Consider the following 23,738-nt stretch of genomic DNA (forward strand, 5'->3'; position numbering starts at 1 on the left):
GAAGATTCTACTGCTACAGCTTACAGTACAGTACAACAAGTAAACAGTAATACGTTTAGAGCTTCAACACATCCCTGCAGCTACCCTGCACCGTCAGCCATTCTACATTTTCTTCATGCATTTTCTTCCCACAATGCTCACATGTTGTTTGTTTTGCTAGTGCTACCAGCTAATGACCACCTCTAGCTTACAGCCTCCCAGCTGTGGCTGTATCAAGGTCCATTTCACAGCTTCCCTTTTCTGACCAGTCTCACTCTGCGCCTGTTTCAAGCACAATGAACAATGAAACTGGAACCTGTTGTCTTTTTGGCAGGCCCCACTCCTATTGCTGCTATTAGCAAGGCCCCAGAGGTCCCACAGCCCAGTAAGACTTGTCGTTTGCATAAAGTCCTTAACCATGAAGTGAAATACATGGCACTTACTCTATGTTGAAGCAAACTGTAGTTGAGTTGTAGTTTATTTTCCACTCTGATGTAGTATGGGTCAGTCCACTCAGTATTTGTGAATGTGATTGGGACTCTTCATTCACAGCATCCAGATGCAGCATTTTAGTGATTACAGATAAAAATTCAAGTGCAATTTGGTTTACAAATACAAAAAGGGTAGATTTCCACTCCTAGAACCTGCAGTGTTTTGCCAGTTCTTTATTCATTTTCTGGTTTGTTGCTACTGTTTTATTTACAGTTGTTTGTCTAAATCAAATACATTTCATTTTTAGTATGATAGCATACTTAGAATTCATATGACCAAAAATTACAGCATCTAACTCATATTTTCTCGGGTTTATAGAGAGTTGTTCACCTTCTCAAATACTGTTTGGAAAGACTGTATAAATCTGTCTTTGGCATGCGTTAGTTAGTTTACTAAGTAGAACTCTGTTTTACTTTGGGATTGTGAAGACATTCAGTTACATCTTCCAGCATTACATGTGTTGTGCTAAGTGAATTTAGCAGTTTTTGCCAGACACAATTTTTGAATGTGCAGGTTTCATGTAGTGCTGGAAGAGAAATTAATATAACCCATCTTGTTCCTGATGATAGCAACAGTAGTATATCAGTTGTGACCAGTTTTCTCTCTTTCACAACCGCACTACTTTTCCTTTTACTAATAGCTTGCTCTGCTTGATGGATTTCTTTCACAAATATCATAGGTACAATTTCTGGGAAATTTATTATTCTGAGAGTAGTGATAGATTAATCATGTAATGTCATCTTTCCATTTCTGATGCTCTAAAGGCCTACAGAGCTTTGTTTTGACTGCACGAATGTTTGCACTCATCAGTTTGTTTTTCGCAGTGACGGGTTTTCCTGACATTTGTATGGTTTAAAGTTCTTGATGTTATTGCCATTCATGTCACATTCTAATAATTTAGAGTTTTTTATCATTATTTATACGTGTATATATATATATACTGTGAAATGGCTGCTATAAAATACCACTTTTCAGGAGACTGTTGTTTTTTTTATGCCTGTAGTCTTTACACAATTTGTCTTTGTCAAAATTTCTCTTTGTTTTATTGTATCTGAAAAAGAGTTTCTTATTCTCGTTCTTACATTTCAAAATGCAGGTAATTCATACGTTGTTGTGTAATTTCAACAATCATAAAACTGTATATTTCATAATTATTAATGCAGCCAATCCAAACCGACAAAATATTTTGAAAGATATTTGAACTAACTTAGTTTTTTCATTCTTTTCTGCACTCCGTACTCTTGTGGCGGCTGTTTGAAAACAGGCGGTAGGTTCAAAATAAGTGCATGTTCTTGCAGTTATTTCATTTAACACTATGCTATGTGTCAGCCTGTTTTAATGTCATTTTTACTCCTGACTGTTTTTACAGTTGCTGGTGGAATTATTCAGCCGAGTGGTAAGTGCTACATGTAACACTGCAGATCATTGTTATTAATTAACGTAAACTTTCTGTAGATAGTTTAACATAATGTGGCTTTTTGTTATTTCACAGCTGGCACAAGTGTTGGTAAATATGACATATTGACATTGAATACTCAACAAAATTATTTTGCATGACTTTTATTTCAGCATTACGTATGTGACAAACGCTGAGTTTTGTATTTTTATGTGGCAGGTGGCGCTGGTGTTCCAGCTCCCTCTGGTGGTAAGAGCAGCTCTCTTTTTCACTATGTGTTGATTATGTGCCATCGTTCAGTTTACATAGTTCAGTTGGACGTGTATTAAATGTTTTGTACCATATAATCTTCATCTATTCTCAGTGGGATTGCTTTCCCCGTCTTTTAACGTGCTCAACATTAGCTGACGTAACCTTTGCCTGTGTTTTCAGTTGGTCCGACAGGCCAAGGCCAACCTGGTGAGTGTAAACAGCCTGTTTTTTTCTGTAGTCATTAAAATCGCTCAGAGTGCTCTGGCTTTGCTGCACACTCTCAAAAGTGATACATAACAGACCAAGAGATCCACTGACACAAAGGTATAGAAGCAAGGTTACAAAATTATAGTGCACCTCACAATACTTCTGTGTTACCTCGCAGTGGTTTTACATTTCCTCTCAGTCCTGTATCACAGTCAGCCGCAGCTAATACAGTCATGACTACAGAGAGTCACAGCTATGGCAGAAGCCAATGTCACCATTATGACTGTGACACATTCACTTTAATACTTGCTTACATGCAGCAGTAGGCCAACTGTGGGTGCAGAGATCATTTTCTGGTTGAGGGTTGTACTGAAGCCAATGCATTCCTTATGGACTGTAAAAGAAACAAATTTGTCACAGGCATCACAGGCTCAAATGATACCAGCTGGACATTTCCACAGCAGCACAGATTAAACCACAGCAGCAGCCAAAGTGTGAGCAATAACCATATATCCAGTCACAGCTTCACCATCACAGCCAGCATCTGTAGACTGTCAGAGAGCAGCCCTTTAAAATGAATATTGAGCAGTAGATGCATCATTTAAAGGGTCACATTGGTGTATTAGTGGACTGGACCAGCACACTGTTGATATAGATCAAAGAGCGAGTAAAGCAAAAAGCAGGAGAAATGCAAAAGTAGTCTGTAAAGCAGTGACCTTTAGAAGGCTCTGAAGCTTTCAGAGTTAAAAGAAAACCATGCAGAATAAACAAATTATTAGAACTTGATTTGTCTGTTAAAAATTTTTTAAAAATGTGATTCTATCCATCAAAGCATTTCATTGTAGATAAGTCTTAAATCTTAACCAACTAGATAAACCATCTTTTAGTGTCAATATTGCATATGAATACTTAGTTTTTCCTTCAGGCTTCTTGCACCGTAATTATTTCTTCTCGTGACAAGCTCTGCTGTTTTCCAACACTTTCAGTAGGTTCTCTGTTTGTGTGGTAGTTTTGTCCTTGAGTCCACTTCCATTCATTTGTCAGCACATTTTGCATTATGGAATGTTTGATCGTTCATGCATGAGTCTCTCCTCTTCTTTAGTTGCAACTGGAGTCCAACAACCTGGAGGTAAGCCAATATTTATGCTTGTATTGATGTAAGAACTCCATTAGCCCTCAATCTACTGTATGCTTTCTAACTGAAGCCGAATGACGGTGTGATACATCCATTTGGCCATTTGGTGGAGACAAAGACAAAAACAACAGCTGAGGCCTTTGATATTAATCATCCTGAACACTGCTGTTTTCAGGTGTTGGTGTCGGCACAGGTGTCAAACCACCTAAACCTTATCTACCAGGTAAAGATGAGCTAGATCTCTTTGTTGTACGTCATGTAATGTATTTGTATTATAATGTTACAACATAATGTTTATATCTGTGATTCGCTTGCTTGTGATCTGCAATACATCAGCTTTCCATTTCTTCAAGGCTTCTTGTATCATTGCCACAGAATTAATCAGTTGTACAAATTAAATTGCTTCAATTTAACACCTAATATTATTGTAAAAATAAACTTCCATTGTCTGTGTAGTTCTGTGGCATAAAAAATTGTAAAGCTTTCACTTACAGTACGATGCAAACATTTACCCAAATGTATAGATATATATGATTTGTAAATATATTTTTATTTAAGATATTACAAAGTCTGTAATTGTACCTTATATTGAAATCTGCATATTAGTTTCAGCATTGGTGTTAAGCTTGCTCTGTCTGGATAATACGATCATTGCTGCTCCTGCTAGTTTTTTTTATTTTGTTTTTTTTAAACATTACACAGTTACACACACATGCATGTGCACACACAACATCTTAACTCCATCAAGCTTTGTCACTTTAGAATCAAAACATCCAAATGAAGTAATCAGTACACTTTTTATGTTCCCATTCAGGTATCGATCCATCTTTCACAAACAAGCTGTGCTTATCCAAACATGCAGATTCCGTCTAGACACTTAATGACTGAGCTGGGATCGATAAAACCACCAGCTTATGTTTAAGGAGAAGCTGCATCAGGCCTTTCTCAACCCAATTACACCTCTAATAGACTGAACAGTCATCAGTTTTGTGCATCTGCAGGTTTGCAGTTTTTGTGTGTTTTTGCTATTCTGCACTTTTCTGATGGTGTGATGGGACATAAGACCAAGCTGGAGGTGGTTTGCTTGATTAAGACTGTCAAATATGTATTTGAGTCATTTCAATTCTGTTAGATTTAATGTGCTTTAACGGCATGAATTTTAGGTTATAATTTAATAATAATGAAGAAAAAAATATATTACAACATGAGGAATGCATAAGCTAAAGGATTAGATTGTCAAGATAAAATAGCAATAAGTATTTAATATTTACATGTGTATAAACGGAAGAAAAGACTGATCATCTGCATTTATGATGACAGTACCTCCTTTAATAACTAGATCAGAAAATAGAATGCTTTTTGTATCTTTTTATATCTTTTTATAACAGATATGTTTGATTCATCTCAGCTTTCCCTTTAATAAGGTGTCTAATAACTTATATCGCTTGAATGACTGCTGAGGTTAATAACCAGTGTATGTTCAAAGGTAATTAAAACTATTCTGACAATAGAACGGAGCTGGAGAGGATGACACCAGCATGGATGATAGAGACTTTATTCCTCATTGTGATGGGGGAATTTTCTGTTTAATCTTCAAACACTGTTTCTCCACAGGTGCTGGAGTCGGTGTTTTTCCAGGCGGAGCTGGATATCCCTATGGTGGAACTTATGGAGGTGCGTTTCCTCTACGTTTTGTTTAACATTCATAGATTTGGCTTAAACAGCAGTAAGTATTGTGTTTATCCTTCCTGTGCTTCAGTGCCTTATGGTGCAGGTACTGGGCCTGGAGCTGGAACTGGAGTCGGAACGCTGCCTGGAGCGAAGCCTCTGAAACCTCCAGGTACGTTTCTGCTTTAAAGAAACCATTACATCCAAAGCTTATCTAAAGAGAGTCTCTTTCTGGAATATGCATGCTTTCTGAGGCTGTTTCTACCTTTTTGCATGTGCAGGCTTATGCATCGTTGTGTTGTGCTTTGTTGTAGTTGCAGGTGGAGCAGCGGGTGGAGCAGGAATCCCACTGGCAGGAGGAGGTTTCCAAGGTCAGTCTTATACGTATATATATATATATATATATATTTTTTTTTTTTTTTTTTTTTTTTTCAGTGAACCATAAGAATATTAATTAATGGGAAAATAAGCACAGATATTGCTTTATTTTATGTTTTTCAAAAATAGTTGTAATTTTTTATTATGTTTTTACTTCTTTAAATTAATTTTATTATTGACATTTCTTGGATGAGCCAGTGCCCAGACAATTCTGCTACTTTTCCCTACCATCATGATTCAGAGGCATACTGTCCATATAGAAAGAATGGAGCCTGACAACACCAATATGCAGTCGTGGAAGAAGTATTATGATCCTTTTCTTCAGCAAAAGTACCAATAAGGCAACATGAAAGTTCTCCAACACAAGGAAAAGTCCTGCATGCAGAATCCCACTAAGTAAAAGTGCATATAGTCTTGGTTTGGTTCCTCTGATTGATACATTATTATATATATAACATCATTTCATACACAGGGACGTGGCTCGTCACATGCTAAATGGGAGAGAAGATAAAATTCTGGTATACAAATCTGTTTTCAGTATTTGGACTTTTTCTCTAACCCTGACTTTTTTTTAATATTGAGCATCTTTTGAAATGAAAACGTGAGAAGTTTTAAGGTAAAAATCTGTGTTTGTTAGAGTTCATAGACATCTGAAATGAGACCCCAACCACAAGCTGCTTTTTTATAAGGTAAAAATAAGAAAAGTAAACCACAAAGGCTGTAAAACCAATGTTGTAATCTTTAAATATGTGTTGTAAAATCTTCCACCTTAAAAGTAACTGCATGTAGTACAGTAAAAAAATACAATATTTCCTTCTGACATGAAATGGAGTTGAAATATAAAGTTGCATAAAATGTAAATTATCAAGTAAAGTGTCTCAAAATTGCTCTTGTATACAGTACTTGAGAGAGATCATTGGTAATGCACAACATTCCACCAACTTTCAAGAACAACAACGTCATTCTGCCAGCGCTCAAAGTGACAGTTGGTCGAGGAGATGCCGTCACATCGCTCTTCCTGTGCAGGAAATTGGCCAGAATGCTGATAAGTCTTACGGGTCACAGCGAATCAGGAATGAGAAGCTGCTTTGATAAAGGAAACAGATTGATGTTTCCGTGGAGGCATTATTCAGAGTCTCTCATACAATCCCATGCAGGACAGCTGCGTGTACAGTGTAAGTTTAAGGCTCTATCTTGTACATGTAAGCCATCTTGTCCCTGTTGTTGCAGGTGGGCTGACGTATCCCTCTGCAGTTGGACTTGGAGGCGCTGGTGCTGGAGCTAAACCACCCAAACCAGGTGTACCAGGTCTGTTATTGTCAGAGCACACTGAAACACACTAGCTAGTCCCCTTTGGTGGCAGTGGCATAATAGTAAATAACAGTGACATTTGTAGCTTATTGCTAATTTTTGAGACTTCTGTTGCTTGAAAAAATTCTTGAGTCCGGCAGATGTTGGTAATTACTGTTTATGAAAAACCAGATTCTCAGCTCTGACAAATACGTACTTCATTTACCACCCTGCTTCCCCTTTAAATTATGATAATTGATTTTCAGTACTCTATCTTTCAATCTATTTTTGTGTTAAATTTGAGTGATAAACCGTTGTAAAAAACTGTTTACTTTCACTGTGACAAGCCTGTTGAAGAAAGAAAAATTACTGAATTTGTATAACTTCATACAGAAATGTTTTCTTCATAGAATTACTGCCATACATGTATTATTTTATCTATTTTCAGTCAATTAGTCATAAAGAAAATGCCCATTTAGTGGAGTTAGTTCAACCCTCTTGACACCGAACCCCACTGGTGTTTTTGAAAGGCGTTTTATTTCTTCATTTTTTTTAATAGTAAATAATTTCACCATTTTTCAGAAGCAAAAACTGGGGTTAAAAAAAAGAAAAGATAAGAAAAACAAAAAAGAATCAACCAATTTTAAACTTTCCACTGGTCCTGTAATAAATTACATACAGTTTCATCACAAAAATGAACCCAATCTAAGCTTAAAATCATAATATTCATAAAATAAAATCATTTTATTCTACATTCAAAAATCTGTTTAAAATAACAAGTTTGCACCAGATCATGCAAAAATAATCATGATAATAATAAAGAATTCTACGTTGTACAGCATAACTGAGAAGCAATAACTGACTCAGCTGCACCCAACAGTCTTGTAACAAAAAAAATCTGAGAATTTTTAGATGAGCTCTTTACAAGGAAGAAGAAACAATAAATGAGACTTTTCTTTTTCATGCTTTATCCAAGTATACGGTGCCATAAAGCACAGAAGACAGCTTTGAGTTTTCTCTACTTCTAAATATGGTTGTGCTGTTTCCATAGAGGTGCAGGACTTTATATTGAAGTAAAAAACTGCTTGGGATTCACAAGGTTATTTAGGGTCATTATGAAATCTACTTATTTAGCCAAAACTTTTTCAAAATACAGCCTTATCAAAGGCGGTAATCTTTGCAGTGTTTCTGTACCGTTAGGAGTTTGTAAATGGAACATGTCAACAACACATCATTTCCCACTGGAGACTGATTACTGTTAGTTTCAGAACATCGCAGTGTGATTGTTTGAAGATAACAAAAGCCCCTGGAGAGTCATGTCCTGAAATAGCAAAAACTATTCCAGGGGAAATTTGGATGAGGTTGTTAATGTGTCTGTCGCCATAGAAACACAAAGCTTCATAAAGCTTGTATATCACAGGAACAGAAACAGTCTGGTGACGTTTTTTATTGGCTTTTAATCTGAACAGGCTACGGCAACCTTGGAGGCGGTGGTGGATATCAGCCAGGTGAGAATCTCACCATTCTTGCTAATATATTCTACTCAGTTTCCCTGTTTTATCCTCTGAGCTCATCAACGATGTTCTTTCCATGTCCTTAATAGAAAGACATAGTGGTCTAGCATCGTGCACATTTAATTCTAGCAGGCCACAGCTCTTGCTGTGTGGCTTTTGGTCCTTCCTTTCCTCCTCCTCCTCTGCCCACCAGTGATGGATGAGTGTAATCACACAGCAGCAGCCGACAGTTCAGCCTCCTCTCACTTCCCTGCAGATACTGTACAGGCTAGTCAATAGAGTCATGCTCATAATCCTTCTCCCAGAGGCCAGAGGCTTGTCCGTCTGTGTGAAACGCTACTACAGATGGTTTAGCATCTTTCATTAAGCAGCACAGTTTTTCCAGCAGACAAATTTGCCAAATTAAGAATTTTGAGATTAGAAGAAGTAGGTCAAGTTGTCATATTCACTGTATGTAACCCTCTACTTATTGTATGTATCTGTCTATTCACTGTAGGTGTCCCTTTATTCACTCTATGCCACTTCTTAATATTGTTTATTCATAATTTAAAAGCAGGACTTGATGAGACCTGATGATGTTTAATGCAAATGCAGCTCCTGGCAACATCGATTGTTCTATTCTGTGGTCCTGCTCATATTGTCAAATTACACACTTTGCTTCAATGAATTTCTGACTCTCCATGGAAACTGCTTTTCAAATTTCCAGGTGCAGTTCCTGTGGCTCCTGGTTATAGAGGAGGATTCCCCCAACAGTACTACCCAGGTAGAAGAACTGCTGTCTGTGTGCACACATGTAAATGTTGCACCTTTTACCTGCTAATAAGGGTTTTCTGTGACAGACATTATGCGTATCTGTAGTGGCAATGAACAGTTCTGTGTTGGGATCTTTGAGGGGGACTGGTAGTGCTATAAATCAGTGGAGGCAAGCTAACCGCTGACAAAATTGAGTCATTTATCTTTAGAGGGTGGACACGAAGGAAAAAGACAGTAGTGTTATGGTGTGTGTGTGTATGTGCATATATATATATATATATATATATATATATATATATATATATATATATATATATATATATATATATATATATATATATATGTGTGTGTGTGTGTGTGCTGTGGTGACCTAGATCTGTTTATGCAGTCTCATTTTGGGGACCTATCTTCCTTATGGGGACCAAAAGCAAGTCCCCATAACCTAACCTGTGTGTAGGTAGCTATATAAGATAGGAGTCATATGCAAAGGAGACAAAAATAGTCAAAGGGAGGGAGTGATGCTTCATAACAGTGGTATGTTCATCTGAGCTCTGCTTCATAACTCTTCATTTCTGGGTGCTTTTTTTTTTTTTTTTTTTTTTTTTTTTTTTGCTCCCGTCACATTTTGAAATAAAAAACCCTGGAATCAACATGCACAACATTTTTCAAGTGCCCACAGGTGTCACTAGCACTGAAAAAAAACTTCTAGATAATGTAGATATTTTAGGACTTACATTTCTAATTTGTTTTAATACTTTTTCCTGTGTTAATGTCGGTCACTGTTGTGAATTATTTCTATTTTCTGTGAATCCAATTACAGCAAAAAGTTCATTTTTGCCAAAATTTTGCACGAGAGATATCACAATTTCAACATCACACATGATATCGGGTAGTTAAAAAACAGTTTGTAGCTTTGATGACTGTTGTAAATTGTACATTTTCTTTTTAAAGAAAACTTGCGGTTCAAACTCACTGCTAGGTTTTGGGGTTCAAAAGGTTAAAAGGTTATTAAATAATTAATTGAACATTCATAGTTTGTCCAAACATTAACATACATTTGCTGGTATCCAAACCTGCCTCTACGTAGACAAAGATTTAGCAGATAGATGAGTCTTTAACTTTTCATCCTTGTTTCCGGATCAGGAGGCCGATTAATGCTGTACTGCCACCAGCCAGGTAACATAGCTGAACGGAGAAAAGGACAAACTGTTACTTTCACTTCAGAGCATAAAGGAAAGGAGAGGGGAGGTGCTGCAGGATGACAGGATGTTTCACTTTCCCTGTTTACAAACATGCATGTCATTCAGCAAAGGATGAGGAAAACACATTTGGAAAATATTAGTAAATAGCTCATTGTCCCCCTTCTCTCCTTCTCTTTATGCCAGTTATTTTCACTTCAACACAACTCCAGCTTCTGCACCCTTTCCCTTGAGAGATGTATTAATATAATTCTACTAGTTAACAAAGAAGAGAGGGATCTGCTGAATCCTCCTATCCAATGCCAGTATATTTCACATTAAACTTGAAAAGTCCTGGATTTTTGTGATTATATGATTAGATTTGTTCATGATAATTGATAAAATTGTGGTTTTCTCACATATTTTTTGAAGGGGCTTTTCAATTTTAGCTTGAAATCATTTCATTTCTGATTACTCACATTCAACTTGTTAACACACAGGAGGCTGACTTTTTTTTTAAAAAAATCTCTGTGCATCTAATCAATGAGAGATTAATTGGATTATTTTAGAAAATGCAATATAAGAAAACATAACATTTGCATATATAATGATAAAAATCTGTCTTGAACTATGGTGACTATGATTTCTGCAGCTACAAGTACCACGATCTACAAATCTTTAACCAACATCATGAGTCTGTGTGGTTTACAAACCAAATACAGAAAGGAGAACAATATCATCCGAGTAAATTCTGGCCTCTTAAATACATTCAGAGTATTTATGGATCAGACATCTCAGCACCAGATTTAAGTGCCTCCCATCTTCTCTGATCTTCTCTAATGTCAACAGTTTTGTTCCTACAACATCCTCTGCAGGAAGAGTACATCAACCCCTCTGAAAGTCCAAAGTGGTTTCATCTAAGCATTAGTCTGTTGGCATCAACTCATCTTGTGTTTATCTCTGATTTTGTCTAGGTGGATATGTACCGGCCCCACTGACTCCTCAGCAAGGTACCAAATGTCCACATACACTCATTTCACTTCACACATCCAAAAAACAGCACGTCATGAATGCATTGTTTCAGCGAGCTAGTCTCCCCTTTGATTATTTCCTAGTTTCTCTCATGAATTCTGCTCTTTGGCAGATTACTTGGATGAGTTTGGAAGGGTGTGTGCGTATCAGTGCAGATGGCACAGCCAGTGCACTGAGCACATGATAATCTGCATTTTCCTGATCACGGATATAACTGCTGGTGGGATAATTTCATGGAAAGCACATCCGATGTCAGAGGCTGTAACTTTACTGGTTTAATCTCTCACAACATCTTAGATATCGACATCTTTAAAGGGCGCCTGCATGAATTTCTGAATTAGGTTTTTATATTCATTTCATGCCCTTGACCCATTCACATAATAAGTAGAATTTTTCTACCCTCATTTTTTGACAGATTATCTAGATTAGGCTGTTGAAAAATCTGAGGAGTGTTTTCAGCTGATATACAGTATAATACGCTTAGGATTCTATTTTTCTAAAAGGCTGATGTTCTCCTTTAAGTCTGTATGACTGCCACAGACACAGTGATCCAGGGAAGCATGTGGTTAACCAGTAATTTTGACATTCAATTGCTAATTTAATATACACATCTGGTTCTGTGGCACAGTATGTTTTTGGTGTTTTATTGTATCTTGATTGGATCAGGTACACTGCCTGTCCAGTGTATCAGCAGAATTTCCATATATCACTGATCTCATTAACAGTATTGAACATCTGTTTACACTGTGAGCTGTTCAGTAGCTGCCACCCTCACCAGTAAATCCATTTGTAATTTTATTTTCAGCTCCTGTGTTTGGTTCAGTGAAGGTGAACATCAATAGGTCTCCTGTCTTTGTTAACAGCTCTGTTGGGAGCTGCTTGCTGTGTTGCTGAACGGAAACATAAACTTCCATACAGTGAGGGAAAACAAGAAGTCATTAAACATAATTGCACCTGAGGAACATTTGCATGAATGGAAATAAATTATATAGCCTATTGTCATTGCAATATGTCAAATATTATCCCTGATCACATATTGAAAGTTTTTTCCTCACAAAAACGCAAAATATGAGCTGATCTAAGTTGCAGTCAAGTAGACAATTGGATATGCAAATGTGTACCTAGAAAATAGTTGGTACAGTGTTATAATCTCAAATAATATTATCTGAAAAATCGCAGCTTTTCTGCAGAAGATATGCCAGAGTGCTGCACCTTGACAAATTTATCAGGTCAAATCTGCAAGCTGACTTTAATCCTATCTGATTTTAAGAATAGTTATTAATCTCTGATGTGCTGTTTAAAGGATGGAGGAGCAGATTGTGTCCTGTAAATTAATCCTCTGGCTAACAAACAAAGGCCACACAATGCAGCTGTGCTTTATAAAGAAAGTCAGCCTTCACGCTGGATACCAAACCGTACTGTGACAAAACCATATTGTCTGTCACTTTTGTTGTTTTGCAGCCAAAGCAGCAAAGTATGGTCCACTGCAGGGCTTCCTTGGTGGTGCAGGAGGAGGAGGGGGCTACAGAGGTAAAAGACTTGTGCACACACATTTCACAAAGTGAATTTGAGCTTACATGTTACGCAGAATCTTGCTGCAGCAGCCCATTGCTGAGATGAATCACCAAAATCCATTTAATGTTAGTGTTAAGTGCAACAGTATCCATACAAGCAAGACACATGTCAACTTATTATTGCTAATCAGAGACTCAAACAAAGTCCTTATAGGGAAGTTTTAGAACTTGGCAATTACATTAACAATGCCATTATTTCAGGCTAAGAAGTCAAAGTTCCTGTTTAAATGAATAACATGAGAGCTATAATTGCAGTTTCACTGGTCAGTGGGGCTGCAGTATAGAATGATCAGTCAATACCGATAAAAAATGCTTTAAAAGTTTGGTGACTTTTCCCCAAAGCAAGGTTTTAAATGTTCTTGAGTCATTGCAACAACACGATTGGCTGGATGTTTTCCAGTTTGACAATTGGCTTTTTCAGGGGATGAGTGAACATGTATCATACAATCTATCTTTGGCCTTTACAGTTTCTGCCATAGATTTCTATTTCAGTCAGAGTAGTTAAGTGGCGACTCTGTCCATCACAACATCTCTGACTGAGTTGTTTCTGTCGCTGCAGGTGGCGTTGCAGGATGCCAGGGCAAATACTGTGGGAGGAGGAAGTAGAGGATCTCTTGAGATCCAGTGACCTCAAGAAACCATGGTGCTACTGCATGATCTAGAATGTACATTTCATATGCAAACAAAGCCCCATTAGACAACCTGTAAAGATGATTGTATTTTACTTACTTGACTTCAGTGTCTGTTTCTATAGAAACCCACCGACCCAGAATTTTGTACACGTTCTGATGTGACGTATGTTACTGATAGTGCCTTTACTCATTCATGTGTTATTCAGCTTTAACTAACTGTGCTGCACCTGCTTACTTAACGTACAAAGAGTGTGTTTGAGTCACCACGTGTTGCTGTATGTGTGTGTGCGAGTGTGTGTTCTTTGGGCATATGGTTGTACTGTTGTGCGAAAGACTGTCTGAACCGTCAGCTGCCTATGTGACCTACGAATGATTTTGTTTTTAATCCTGAAGCAAGGTGATCTTTCTCACCTGGCTGCGCAGAGCTCTCTGACATGTCACAGGAGTTGGGTTGGCCGTCCAAAAAAATGATAGAATCTGGCCAATCTCAGCGTCGCTTCTGGCTCCCCGTCTTCTCTGCTGCTATTTTTAGGCCTGCTGGGTATAAAGCAGCGGGAATTGGGGCTTTGGCCAATCCATCTGCTCTCAGCAACTTTGCTGAATCTCGTTGCTGTGCAGTTCAGTTTTCTCAGCATCTTTAATGACGGCAAACATTTTCTGCTCTTTATAGAATAGTGTGTTGAAGACAATCAGAAAGGAATGAAAAAGACGTGTTGCCTTTTAGCTTCAAGCAGATTAAAATGTCATTCTGATACTACTACGGCATGTACATTGTGTTTGTTTGAATGTTTAATTATGTGTCCTAATGTGTGGGAAAGACAGAGTGCCTTAGTCTGCTTCTAATGTTTAGCCTCATTTACATCTATGTAACTTGTCATTACCTGATTACTCAACATGCTTTGACTCATAGCTTTATTGTTAACAGAAATGTGTGAACATAAAACAAGAACAATCCTTTGCGTTTGCATTTATTCACTGTTATTAATTGTAATATGGATTAATACTTTGTTTAACGGGAGGGCCTTTGTGTGTGTATGTGGGGCGTAAAATCCCGTTGTTCTTTATTTACTTGAGCTGCTTTTAAAAAGGCTTTACTGACCAAAGGTTCATGAGCGCTGTTGCCAAGTGATCCCATCTCTTTCTGTAACTGTGTACTGTATTTTGTACTAATTTGAAGTTAGCTGGCTTCAGTTCCTTCACTCGGTGCTGTGTTAGAACTGTCTTTGAGCCTCGCTGGGTCAGACCTTGTCTTATGTGACGTGGGATATTCTTCATCTTTATTTAAAACTGTTTTTATAAGGAGGAACAGTGTGGTTTTGCACTTTTTCTATGTCCACGACACACATGTGACTTGTTCCCGGACATCCCGGCATTTTATTTGCTTTCAACAAATAACAAAATAAAATGTGTTAAAAGAACCTGCGTCGTCCCGGTTGTTTCTTATCGTAGTCCAGAAAGCAGCAGCTTTTCCTGAGACTTGATCAAAACCATCTGACCGAGGTTTGCTGCAGGATCAGTTCCTGGTGTTCCAGTTCTGCCTGCTTGAGACTTCTGTTGCATTTAAGTGCTGTTTTGTTCCACAGAGCAAAAAAAAAATGAATCAGGGATTATCAGATTTAGTGTATTTTAAAATCTGAATGTGTGACTTCTTCACTGTAATGAAAACAAACCTCAGATTAAGGGCAGACATTTTGCCAGAGTCTCTGTGTGGTGACTATAAACTCACTTTTTATTGTTCCAGCTGGAAATAATGAACTCATGCTGCTGGTCTCTCATGATCTCCTGGGAGAACCACTGACCCGTGATCCACATCCTCTAAGAGTAGCTTACACAGTTGTTCCACCAGCACAAGCTTTGGTCTTACAACTTCAGAAATACCATAGTGCTGGTGTGGAAATGCAGTATAATACGCTCAGTATTTTCAACAAAACTGCAAAAACATTTAGCTGTATCAAAGGAATAGTTTCACTCAGTCGTACCAAGGGAGGCCGTCCATCATGTCCTGAACATTCCTGGAATAGATCCTGTTTCCTGTGACCGTGTGTCGCCCTGAAGTACTGATTTCAGTGTATTTATACGACACCAAGTTGCTGAATTACACACTCGCATCATTGCTGGTTTTATTCACCAGCTTTACACTGCAACCACTTTGAGGTTTTACTTCACCTGCTTACTTACTTTTAACATTTCTTTTTTTCCACCCAAAAATTTTCAAAGATTTCCCAAAAATGTTGAAAATGTGGACATCAGAAGTTTCACTGATTTTTTTTTTTTTTTCCCACATTTTCAAACTTTAAACCGGGTCAGTTTTGACCCGCAGGACGACATGGGGGTTAAACTACCAACTTAAAGGTCTAATTCAGCCACGCTCAAGAGGTAAACTTTCACTTTCCCTTCAACTGCTTTCACCTCCAGTTGACATTTCAGCTTCTTTTAAGATGTCCTCTGTTGCTCTTACTTCCCGTTTGCATTAACTCCAGCTCTAACTCACACATGAATATGTTAATAAATATTTTAACAGGTTCAAATGAGTCAACTTTTCTGCAGGGAACAGATCAATACCTGATAGCTGCTTTGGTTATTTTGTAGTTTCTATGGTGGTGTTGGCAGCACCGTCTTGTCTTCCTCCTGACGCCTCCTCCTCCTCCTCCTCCTCCTTCTCCTCCCTAAAGGAACCAGCGTTCATCCAGCAGGGCGTGTTTCTGGTTGGCCAGCCGCTGTCTTCCTCTGCCGGTGCAGCGGCTCCATTGGTCGGCGGCTCTCTTGAATGAAGCGCCGCAGAAACGTGCAGCAGGAAGCCGTGTGGCCGCCGCAGGGAGCGACCGACGCGCAGCGACACGACCGCCGGGCGGGCTGCTGGGGTGGTCGGACACCGGTTTTCTGTCGACCAGAGGCGGCTGGCTCTCTCCCGGAGCTCGGTGTCGGAGAGTGAATGAGGTTGATGCTGCTCTGCTGCACCTGGAAGGACGAACGCATGGGAGAGGAGGAAGGTAAGGAAAGGAGCTGCGGCGCATCTGCTGCTCCAAACGCGCATGAAGATCCGCTCGAAAGCAAATGCAGCTTTTGTTTTTGCGCTCTTTTCCTCACTGCGGGTGCAGTTTTAGTGGGTAGACAACAGCGTGGCATCGGTTTATCTGCAGGGAGCGTCAGGCTGAATGTGCATATTGTGCTGCAACTGAAGCCATGTTTTCTCCGGGCTGATGCTCCCTCATGTTTGGATGCAGCGATCAGCCTGAGGCCAAACACGCTCTCAGTCATCTGTGTCTGAAATAGTCCAAGTAGAAACAGGTGATGGGATTAAAAAGAGGAATTTATGATTACAGGGATTCTGATTAATGATAAATTTCACCACTTTATAAGAACCAGCTTCGTGTTATAGACTTGAACTTAAACAACATCTTACTGCTGACACCCCTAATAATCCAAATAATCCTATAATTAACCTTGTCTGTGTGACTGGTTCTGATTTAACAAAGGAAATCAATAGGTGATAACCGCTATACCTCTTTGGAAGCTTATTTTTCTTGATCCTTCTGATTATTTTTGTGTAAATGAATTAATTGAGTTTTTCTGCACTTTCAGGACATGACAAAAATGCAAAAAAGATGTTTTGCTTAAACAGTTGGTGTGACAGACTGTGTGTCGCTGTGCATATTTGGTTAAATTCCACTTGTGTGCACAGCAGTGTGCAGCTTATTGGATTCTGAACACTGCGACTGTGATTATCCAGGAACTGTCACTCAGGTTCACCGACTAGAACAATCCACCCTTTATGTAATGTTTCACTTTGCATTGCAGAGTGTTTAGCTTATCTGAAGAGAGGTTATCTGTGGGAAATGGGTGAGGAGGGGTGGGGCAAGTGTTCCTGCAGGTTACAGATTCAGTAAGAATGCAGGTGTGCTTCTGTGTGACTTCTGTGAGGTCAGTAGGACACGGCTAGGTGGGGTGAGGTGAGAGGAGAAAGCAGACCTGCCTTTGAGTCCGTCTGTCAGCAGCAGGATGCACAGAAATGAACCAACCGCACAAAACCTCTGGCAAAACAGTTTTCACATCAACAGATGGATGAAGCTGCAGTGCAAGGCTCCGTTTCATCAACACACTGGTGCCGTCTTTCAACTCATCTGTATGCAGAGTTTTGCTTGTTTGTGGCTGTTTTGCATTAAAAATGATGGATGGAACACTTGCGTATAACTGTGTGCATTCAAAAGAACTCCTTCCTTTTTGTTATTTAGATTGTTTTCTGTGTTTGTTTACCTTTTGGGGTATCATCTGTGTCGTGATGTAACTGTTATTGTAGAAAATACTTGAATTTGGATTTAAAGAATGATTTTCATGTTGAAATGCCGCCATCTGTGTGTTGAAAAGGTGACAACTTTGACTTACTCAGGTGTACAGGGTGTCCCAAAAAATTTGACATAATTTCGCATGCCAATTATTTTGGCAATCCTTGTTGAAATAACCTCAAATTTTCACCGAATGTACAGAAACAGATCAAGATTTTGTATTTAATGTTTTATTTTTGTTCTGTTTTCAGGTTGAGCCATGCCGTTCACTCCCAAAGAAAATCATTTTGCATCTTGGAATATGCTGATGTTGATGATGGTCTACCAGATCCTTTAGCCCTGCATAAGCAGCCTCCCTCTTTAAATTTTGGTACCAAGTCCAAATTTGTTTGCCAGTTGGTGAAGTTTTTCCAAATTTTGCATTAAAGGCACGCTGCACAGTCTTGGGTGACTGTGTGTGAGCATATTCCAAGGGGTGGGAGTGAACGGCATGGCTCAACCTGAAAACAGAACAAAAATAAAACATTAAATATACAATCTTGATCTGTTTCTGTACATTCTGTGAAAATCTGAGGTTATTTCAACAAGAATTGCCAAAATTATTGGCGTGCGAAATGATGTTAAATTTTTTGGGACACCCTGTATTTTGGATGACCGTCTGAGTACACTGCAGGTTCAGGGCCGCAGACAGTTTAGGTTGTGGACATTTTTAGGTTTTGAGAGTAAAAGTACAGCAGCTCAGCAATGATGCTAGGAAAGAATAATTCAGGGGAACACAAGGAGGAAGCAGCAGCTGTATCGTGTTTGCAAACTAAAACAGCATCACCATAACTGAAATGAATTTAAGCTTGTGTTTGTTATTTTGCATCTCGCCTCCTCCTGCCCTGAACGTGAAGAGCGTGTGATGCGTTTTCACACAAATGAACTGAAGCAACAAAAACATCTGTTGTGTGTAGCTTCATGTCTGCTGCTCGCTGCTGCTTTCTCTTTAATGTGTTACTCAGCAAATTGTCCCAACTCTGCCAAATTGCTTTTTCCTGAAACTCTAATCATAATGAACATTTTCCTCATTAGAGAATGGGAGGAGGAATCTGTGATCTGGAGCTAATGCCGGTTATCTCATGGAAACGAGTGTTATCAGTGGAGTTTTGTAACTATGAAAGTTTAAAGAGATGTTGCAGACATGAGTCACATCACGAATGCTTCATACAGCTATTCTACGCTGCTATTAATCGGAAATTTGATTTGTTTTATCCTAAAAGCTGTTACATAACAGTTATTAGGATTTTGTGTAAATATTATTTTGAAATTGTCGGTGGAAGGTTGTGTTTCTGTATATAATGGTGACAAACATTGCAGACTTTCCATGACAACAAGTGTTTCACCCCTGCTGAGTAAAACACTCATTAAAACTGTCTATTAGCTGTAAACCAAGAGCCTTCTGCTGCTTCTCCCATTTTTCTAGCAGTGATGGAGGATGTCAGAGATGCTGTGTTCTGTGGTGATGATTTGCATAGACTGAGAAAAGAGCCTGAGATGATAGTCTCATGCAAACTCACACAAACAGCGTAAGATCTGTCTCACATGTCATTGCAGCTGGAGGAAGTTTGCCCGTCTGTGCGGGATGCAAACAGAGGATCTACGATGAGCAGTACCTCCAGGCCCTCAACACTGACTGGCACACCGTCTGCTTCAGGTACCGTTCAGCATCGACTGACTGTACACCATCATCAAACACGTATATGCATTACTGCACCTGTATATCTGCAGGAACTGAATTTTTAGCTGAAGATGAATGATCACCTTTAAGATTTATGTCACAGATTTGTTAGCACCACAGTTGGAAATGCTTGTGTAATAGTCACTCACCTTTGGCTCGGTTTTTGGTCTCCACCAGCTCATCTTCATGTTCCACTGTCTTCAGCAGCTGGTTTCTAACTGTGTGTGATGTTGAACTGTGGATTTAAAGAGCTTTTACACTGAAAACAGCACCCCACTGAAAACAACAATAAGAGGGAGCAACAGCAGTGTCACATAGTTTTTACCTTCTCATTTGATGCATTATTACAACATAAATACCGCTTCTAGCAGCTTTAAAGGGCAGCAAAGCAGTGAGTCCCCTCACTGAATGGATGCTTGTAGAGCTGAAATTAGTCAAGACATTGATTAGTTGGTTGACAGAAAATTAGTCAGCGAAAAATTATGGTTGTCCTTTGTTGCTTTTCAATTCTGATCTTTCTCTCAGTCAGTCTTTTTCTGTCATTTCTATTGTTGGTCAAACAAAAGAGGCATGAAAACGAACTTATGTAATACAAAAAGTCTAGCAGGAACTTGAGAATCTATTCATTGTATTTGATTGTAAGATTTGATGCTTTTCTTTATCATATATAATTAAAAATCTGTGGGTTTTGGATAATCAGCTAAAACAAGCAACTGATTTCTTGTTCTCTGGGATGTTAAGCTGAGAAAATGCCTGACAGATGACTGTGGCTATAATATAAGCTACATGTTATAGTATCTCCTAGAAATCGATGATATCACTGTCAACTGCTGCTCTAACAGCCATGTTTTCCTGCTGTATTAAATCAGGCGTGTTTCTACTTGCATGGGCACCGTTTCAGATCTGAGAACAGGTGAAGTTTGCTTATTACTGCACACATTCACACCTTCCTCCTTACTTCAACTGTCTTCTTTCAGCCCATACTTTTGTTTTCTGTGGGAAAATCTCCTTTAATTTGACCTTTTCTTCCTCCTCATGAGTGTTTTCTGTTTTGGGGGGCTATTTTTGAGGATGTAAGCCTTGAAAACAGACCTAATAAGATATATTTAGGGATTTCTCTGAGTGTTTTCTTGTCCTTTTAGTTCCATGAGCATTGTTTGGATGCTGTTAACAAACATAACGTCTGACAATGTTGTTAAATTCAGAGTTGTCAATTTGGAGTCCATAAAAAGTTGTGTTTGATTCAGTTCAGACGTGGACTGATGATGTCTTGTCTTTGTGACATGAACAGTGGCTCAGGAAAGACAAACTGTTTTGATGCAGTTGGTTAAAACGGTGCTTTACCAACTCCTCTCGCTCATGTTTATGACCTGTAAACATTACATCAGCTTCAAGCCTTCAGGTAGATGAAGCTGGCAGAAAACCGCAGTGGTTTTGAACTTGTCTTGACGGGTTCTCAGTCAGATTTCTTCTTCCTTTCCTGCTGTTTCTGTTGCTGTGGCTTCCTTGTACTTGATATTTAGTTTCACACCTGAGCTGCCTGATAATCTGTCATATACTGAGCAGGATGGCTGAAACTTGCACACTGACACTCATTAACTGAGAAACTTACTTTTACTTCAAGGTTGCTTGAGACTTTTTCTCCTCATCAAGCAAAATGAGCTGCTCTTTGTCGGATGAAGCATCTGTTGTGTTGCGCTCTGGTGTCGGACTCTTATCTGCCACCATGATCAGAGAAGAATAGGCAGGTTTGTGTTTCAGACTTGGATTGTGGTAAATTGCGCTGCAGCATGTTGTGTGTGGGCAGAGAGATCACATGTGTCTCTGTGTGAAAGAAATCTGGAAACATTTTTGAATTTTAACTAGTAGAATTAACTTTTGCTAATTAACACAAGTTGTGTCTGTGGACAAATTCATGAACTCTCAACATTTCAGCAACTGAGGATCAAATGTTGGAGACAGTTTTTTATATTATAATTTGATTAAAGCAGATGGAGTTGGCCCTGTTGTAAAATTGAAATGATCAAAACTGTCTTTCTCTAAGACATTAAGGTCTTCTTGTCTTGACAGTAAAGACTAAATGTTTAATTGCAGCAGCTTCAAGAGAGAGATGCTTGTTTGGCTTTTTAAAATTTGAGTAAAACATGTTTCCACAGATTTATCCCCAGGTAAAAATCACACACCGCCAGTTGCTTTTCATCCTCTCTGTGAATGTCCTCAATGATGAGTTTTTTCCATGTTTGTGACTTTCTGTGCTACATGTTGTTCTGACTCTGACTTCAAATGAAAGCGTTGAAGTTCAGGCTTCACTATGTCTTCAGATCAACTCAGTCACCTCAGGTCGCATAACACGAAGCTCAGAATCGCATCAGAATCAAAAGAGACTCACAGATGGTCACTAATGGCCATCGATTCTTTCAGAACAGCGGAGTGCGATTTCAGATTTGTGCCGGCAGCCTGTGTCGAGCTGAGAAAGAAGGTGTCGTCTTTATATGAAACCTGAGATTCTTCGAGCGCAAACATTCAAACAGTTTTATGGTGGACTTTTATTTTAAATGTAATGTAAATTAAATAAAAGCAAATATTTATTGGTGTATATATGTAGCCTTTGAGAGATTTAAATGATAAATCATAGAAAAGATTCGGTCACACTCTAGTGTTTCTCATCACATTAGTGTCCTTCTGTGTTTGTGTTGTTGTTTTCAGGTTCAGTAATTCTGTAGCGCTAATGATCATTAGTGCTGCTGCCTTCATTCAGATCTGCTATAGTGAAAGTTATTTACTTTGAAAGTGGGTCTGATTTAACAAGACTCTGTTGTTAATAGGATACAGCTGTTGCTTTTGTCACTGTTGGTCTTATGTAATATTTCCGCCTCTTTCTCTCATCTCTGTCTCGCTTCTGACAAGCAGGAGATCAAACAACTTCTCCATGAGGATTTCTCCTGAAGCTTGTCGTTTGTTATTTTAACCACTTAGAGCATCAGAAATCCACCAGCGTCTGAACTTTTACTGACTGAATCTTCTGAAATCGATATACCTTGATGGTACGATCAGTAAAATCTCACTGGCTGTACAAATGGACTTTAATTCATTGGCAGGCCTCGCAAATGTTGCTGCGCAGAAGTTTAAAAACAAAGGAATAAATGCAGCAGAACCAGAGACACCATCTCCTTTAGTACCACACATTCTTCTGTCTTATCCAAACAGATTGTGCTGTTGTTACTGTATAGTGAACAGTGTAGCCTGGATTTTAGAGCTTCGAGCACAGATAAAGAGCAGAGTTCTGGTAAACTCACTTCTGTCTAAGTGTTACATTTCCACATCAGTGAGTGCATTACTGTTGCCTAGACTTCGAGTAACACAAATGTCATCATCAGAGGGTACATGTGAGGGTCTGTGTCGACATACACTTGCCCTTCAGTATGTTTTGACTGAATGGATGCTACGCTACAACAGCAGAACTACATGTGTGTGCAGCACATATAAGCCTTTTTACTGTACATGTATAGATCTCATCCTCCAAGTGAACTAGAAAGTGGTATAATAATAACAACTATGTGTTCGTGGTGTCTGCAGATGTCTGTGTACTTCTGCAAGGAAGCATAATCCTGGCTTAGCTCCTCATTATTTCCATTTTCAAACCATACTCTGAAATCACTACTTTACTGCTTCTGGAACTCCAAAACACTTCATGTGACTTTTCTCACACATGCAAAACCTGAGTCTGACGTGTAACATTGGTGGAACTGCCTTTAATTAAGCAGAAAAGATTTGTTGGGACAACTCGAAACATATTTTGGAAATACTGAAGTGAACCTTGCTGCATCATTTTCAAGGTTGTGGCTCCTGCACTAACAAAGAGATGCTGTTGGCCTTATTTGTTGGACAAACAACCAAACAGTGTGACTGTCATTAGCCGGATGAGCTAATGTTTGTTGTGTCAGCCCACCACAATGCAACTGCATGCTCTCTAATGGTTTTATCCCTCCTGAGCCAGCTCTTATTTGCTACAGCTGTATTAGTCTCATTGCTTTTGGGTACAAAGTGGTAAGACTTGCAACCTCAGGTTTTATCTGTTAGGTTGCATTTTGCTCTAAAAGGAGGTTGTTGTTGTTCGCTGCCACTAGATGTTACAAAAGAGTCACATTTCACTGACAGCACCTTTAGTGCTCCTGTTGACTCTTTCACATTAGTGTGAAGTTCTGCATTTGAAATGTGTTTTATTCTCTTCTTTGAGGGTCTAAATGTGCGTCTG

The 23,738-nt window shown here is 38.8% G+C and overlaps 3 protein-coding genes across 6 annotated transcripts in view; all 3 read left to right on the forward strand.

Annotated features, from left to right (window-relative positions):
- elna (elastin a) overlaps positions 1-1,448 on the forward strand; it is a 40,996-nt gene extending 39,548 nt beyond the window's left edge. For all 4 annotated transcript variants that reach the window (XM_055012444.1, XM_055012443.1, XM_055012442.1 and 1 more), the window contains one exon: positions 314-1,448. In XM_055012444.1, coding sequence (XP_054868419.1) covers positions 314-432 — 119 coding nt within the window. In that variant the 3' untranslated portion in view covers positions 433-1,448. The remainder of the gene's footprint in view (positions 1-313) is intronic.
- Positions 479-14,898, forward strand: LOC129349320 (elastin-like). The gene is made up of 17 exons (XM_055012288.1): positions 479-495; positions 1,683-1,738; positions 1,841-1,867; positions 1,964-1,978; positions 2,087-2,116; positions 2,300-2,326; positions 3,429-3,455; positions 3,637-3,684; positions 5,076-5,135; positions 5,221-5,301; positions 5,444-5,500; positions 6,738-6,815; positions 8,267-8,305; positions 9,018-9,074; positions 11,217-11,252; positions 12,736-12,804; positions 13,408-14,898. The coding sequence occupies exons 1-17, from the start codon at positions 479-481 to the stop codon at positions 13,452-13,454; spliced, it is 771 nt and encodes a 256-aa protein (XP_054868263.1). The 3' UTR covers positions 13,455-14,898.
- A 1,311-nt stretch (positions 14,899-16,209) lies between these two features.
- limk1a (LIM domain kinase 1a) overlaps positions 16,210-23,738 on the forward strand; it is a 56,771-nt gene continuing 49,242 nt past the window's right edge. The window contains exons 1-2 of the mRNA XM_023276915.3: positions 16,210-16,470; positions 19,360-19,459. Of these exons, the coding sequence (XP_023132683.1) occupies positions 16,413-16,470; positions 19,360-19,459 (158 nt within the window). The 5' untranslated portion in view covers positions 16,210-16,412. The remainder of the gene's footprint in view (positions 16,471-19,359; positions 19,460-23,738) is intronic.

This window comes from Amphiprion ocellaris, chromosome 7 (genome assembly GCF_022539595.1).
Source record: "Amphiprion ocellaris isolate individual 3 ecotype Okinawa chromosome 7, ASM2253959v1, whole genome shotgun sequence".
In the NCBI taxonomy this organism is placed as follows: Eukaryota; Metazoa; Chordata; class Actinopteri; family Pomacentridae; genus Amphiprion; species Amphiprion ocellaris.

Excerpts from the sequence above, each read along its gene's own strand:
- LOC129349320 (XM_055012288.1), top strand. Across the intron at positions 2,327-3,428 it reads GACAGGCCAAGGCCAACCTG|TTGCAACTGGAGTCCAACAA; the intron begins GTGAGTGTAAAC and ends CCTCTTCTTTAG. Across the intron at positions 11,253-12,735 it reads CCCACTGACTCCTCAGCAAG|CCAAAGCAGCAAAGTATGGT; the intron begins GTACCAAATGTC and ends GTTGTTTTGCAG.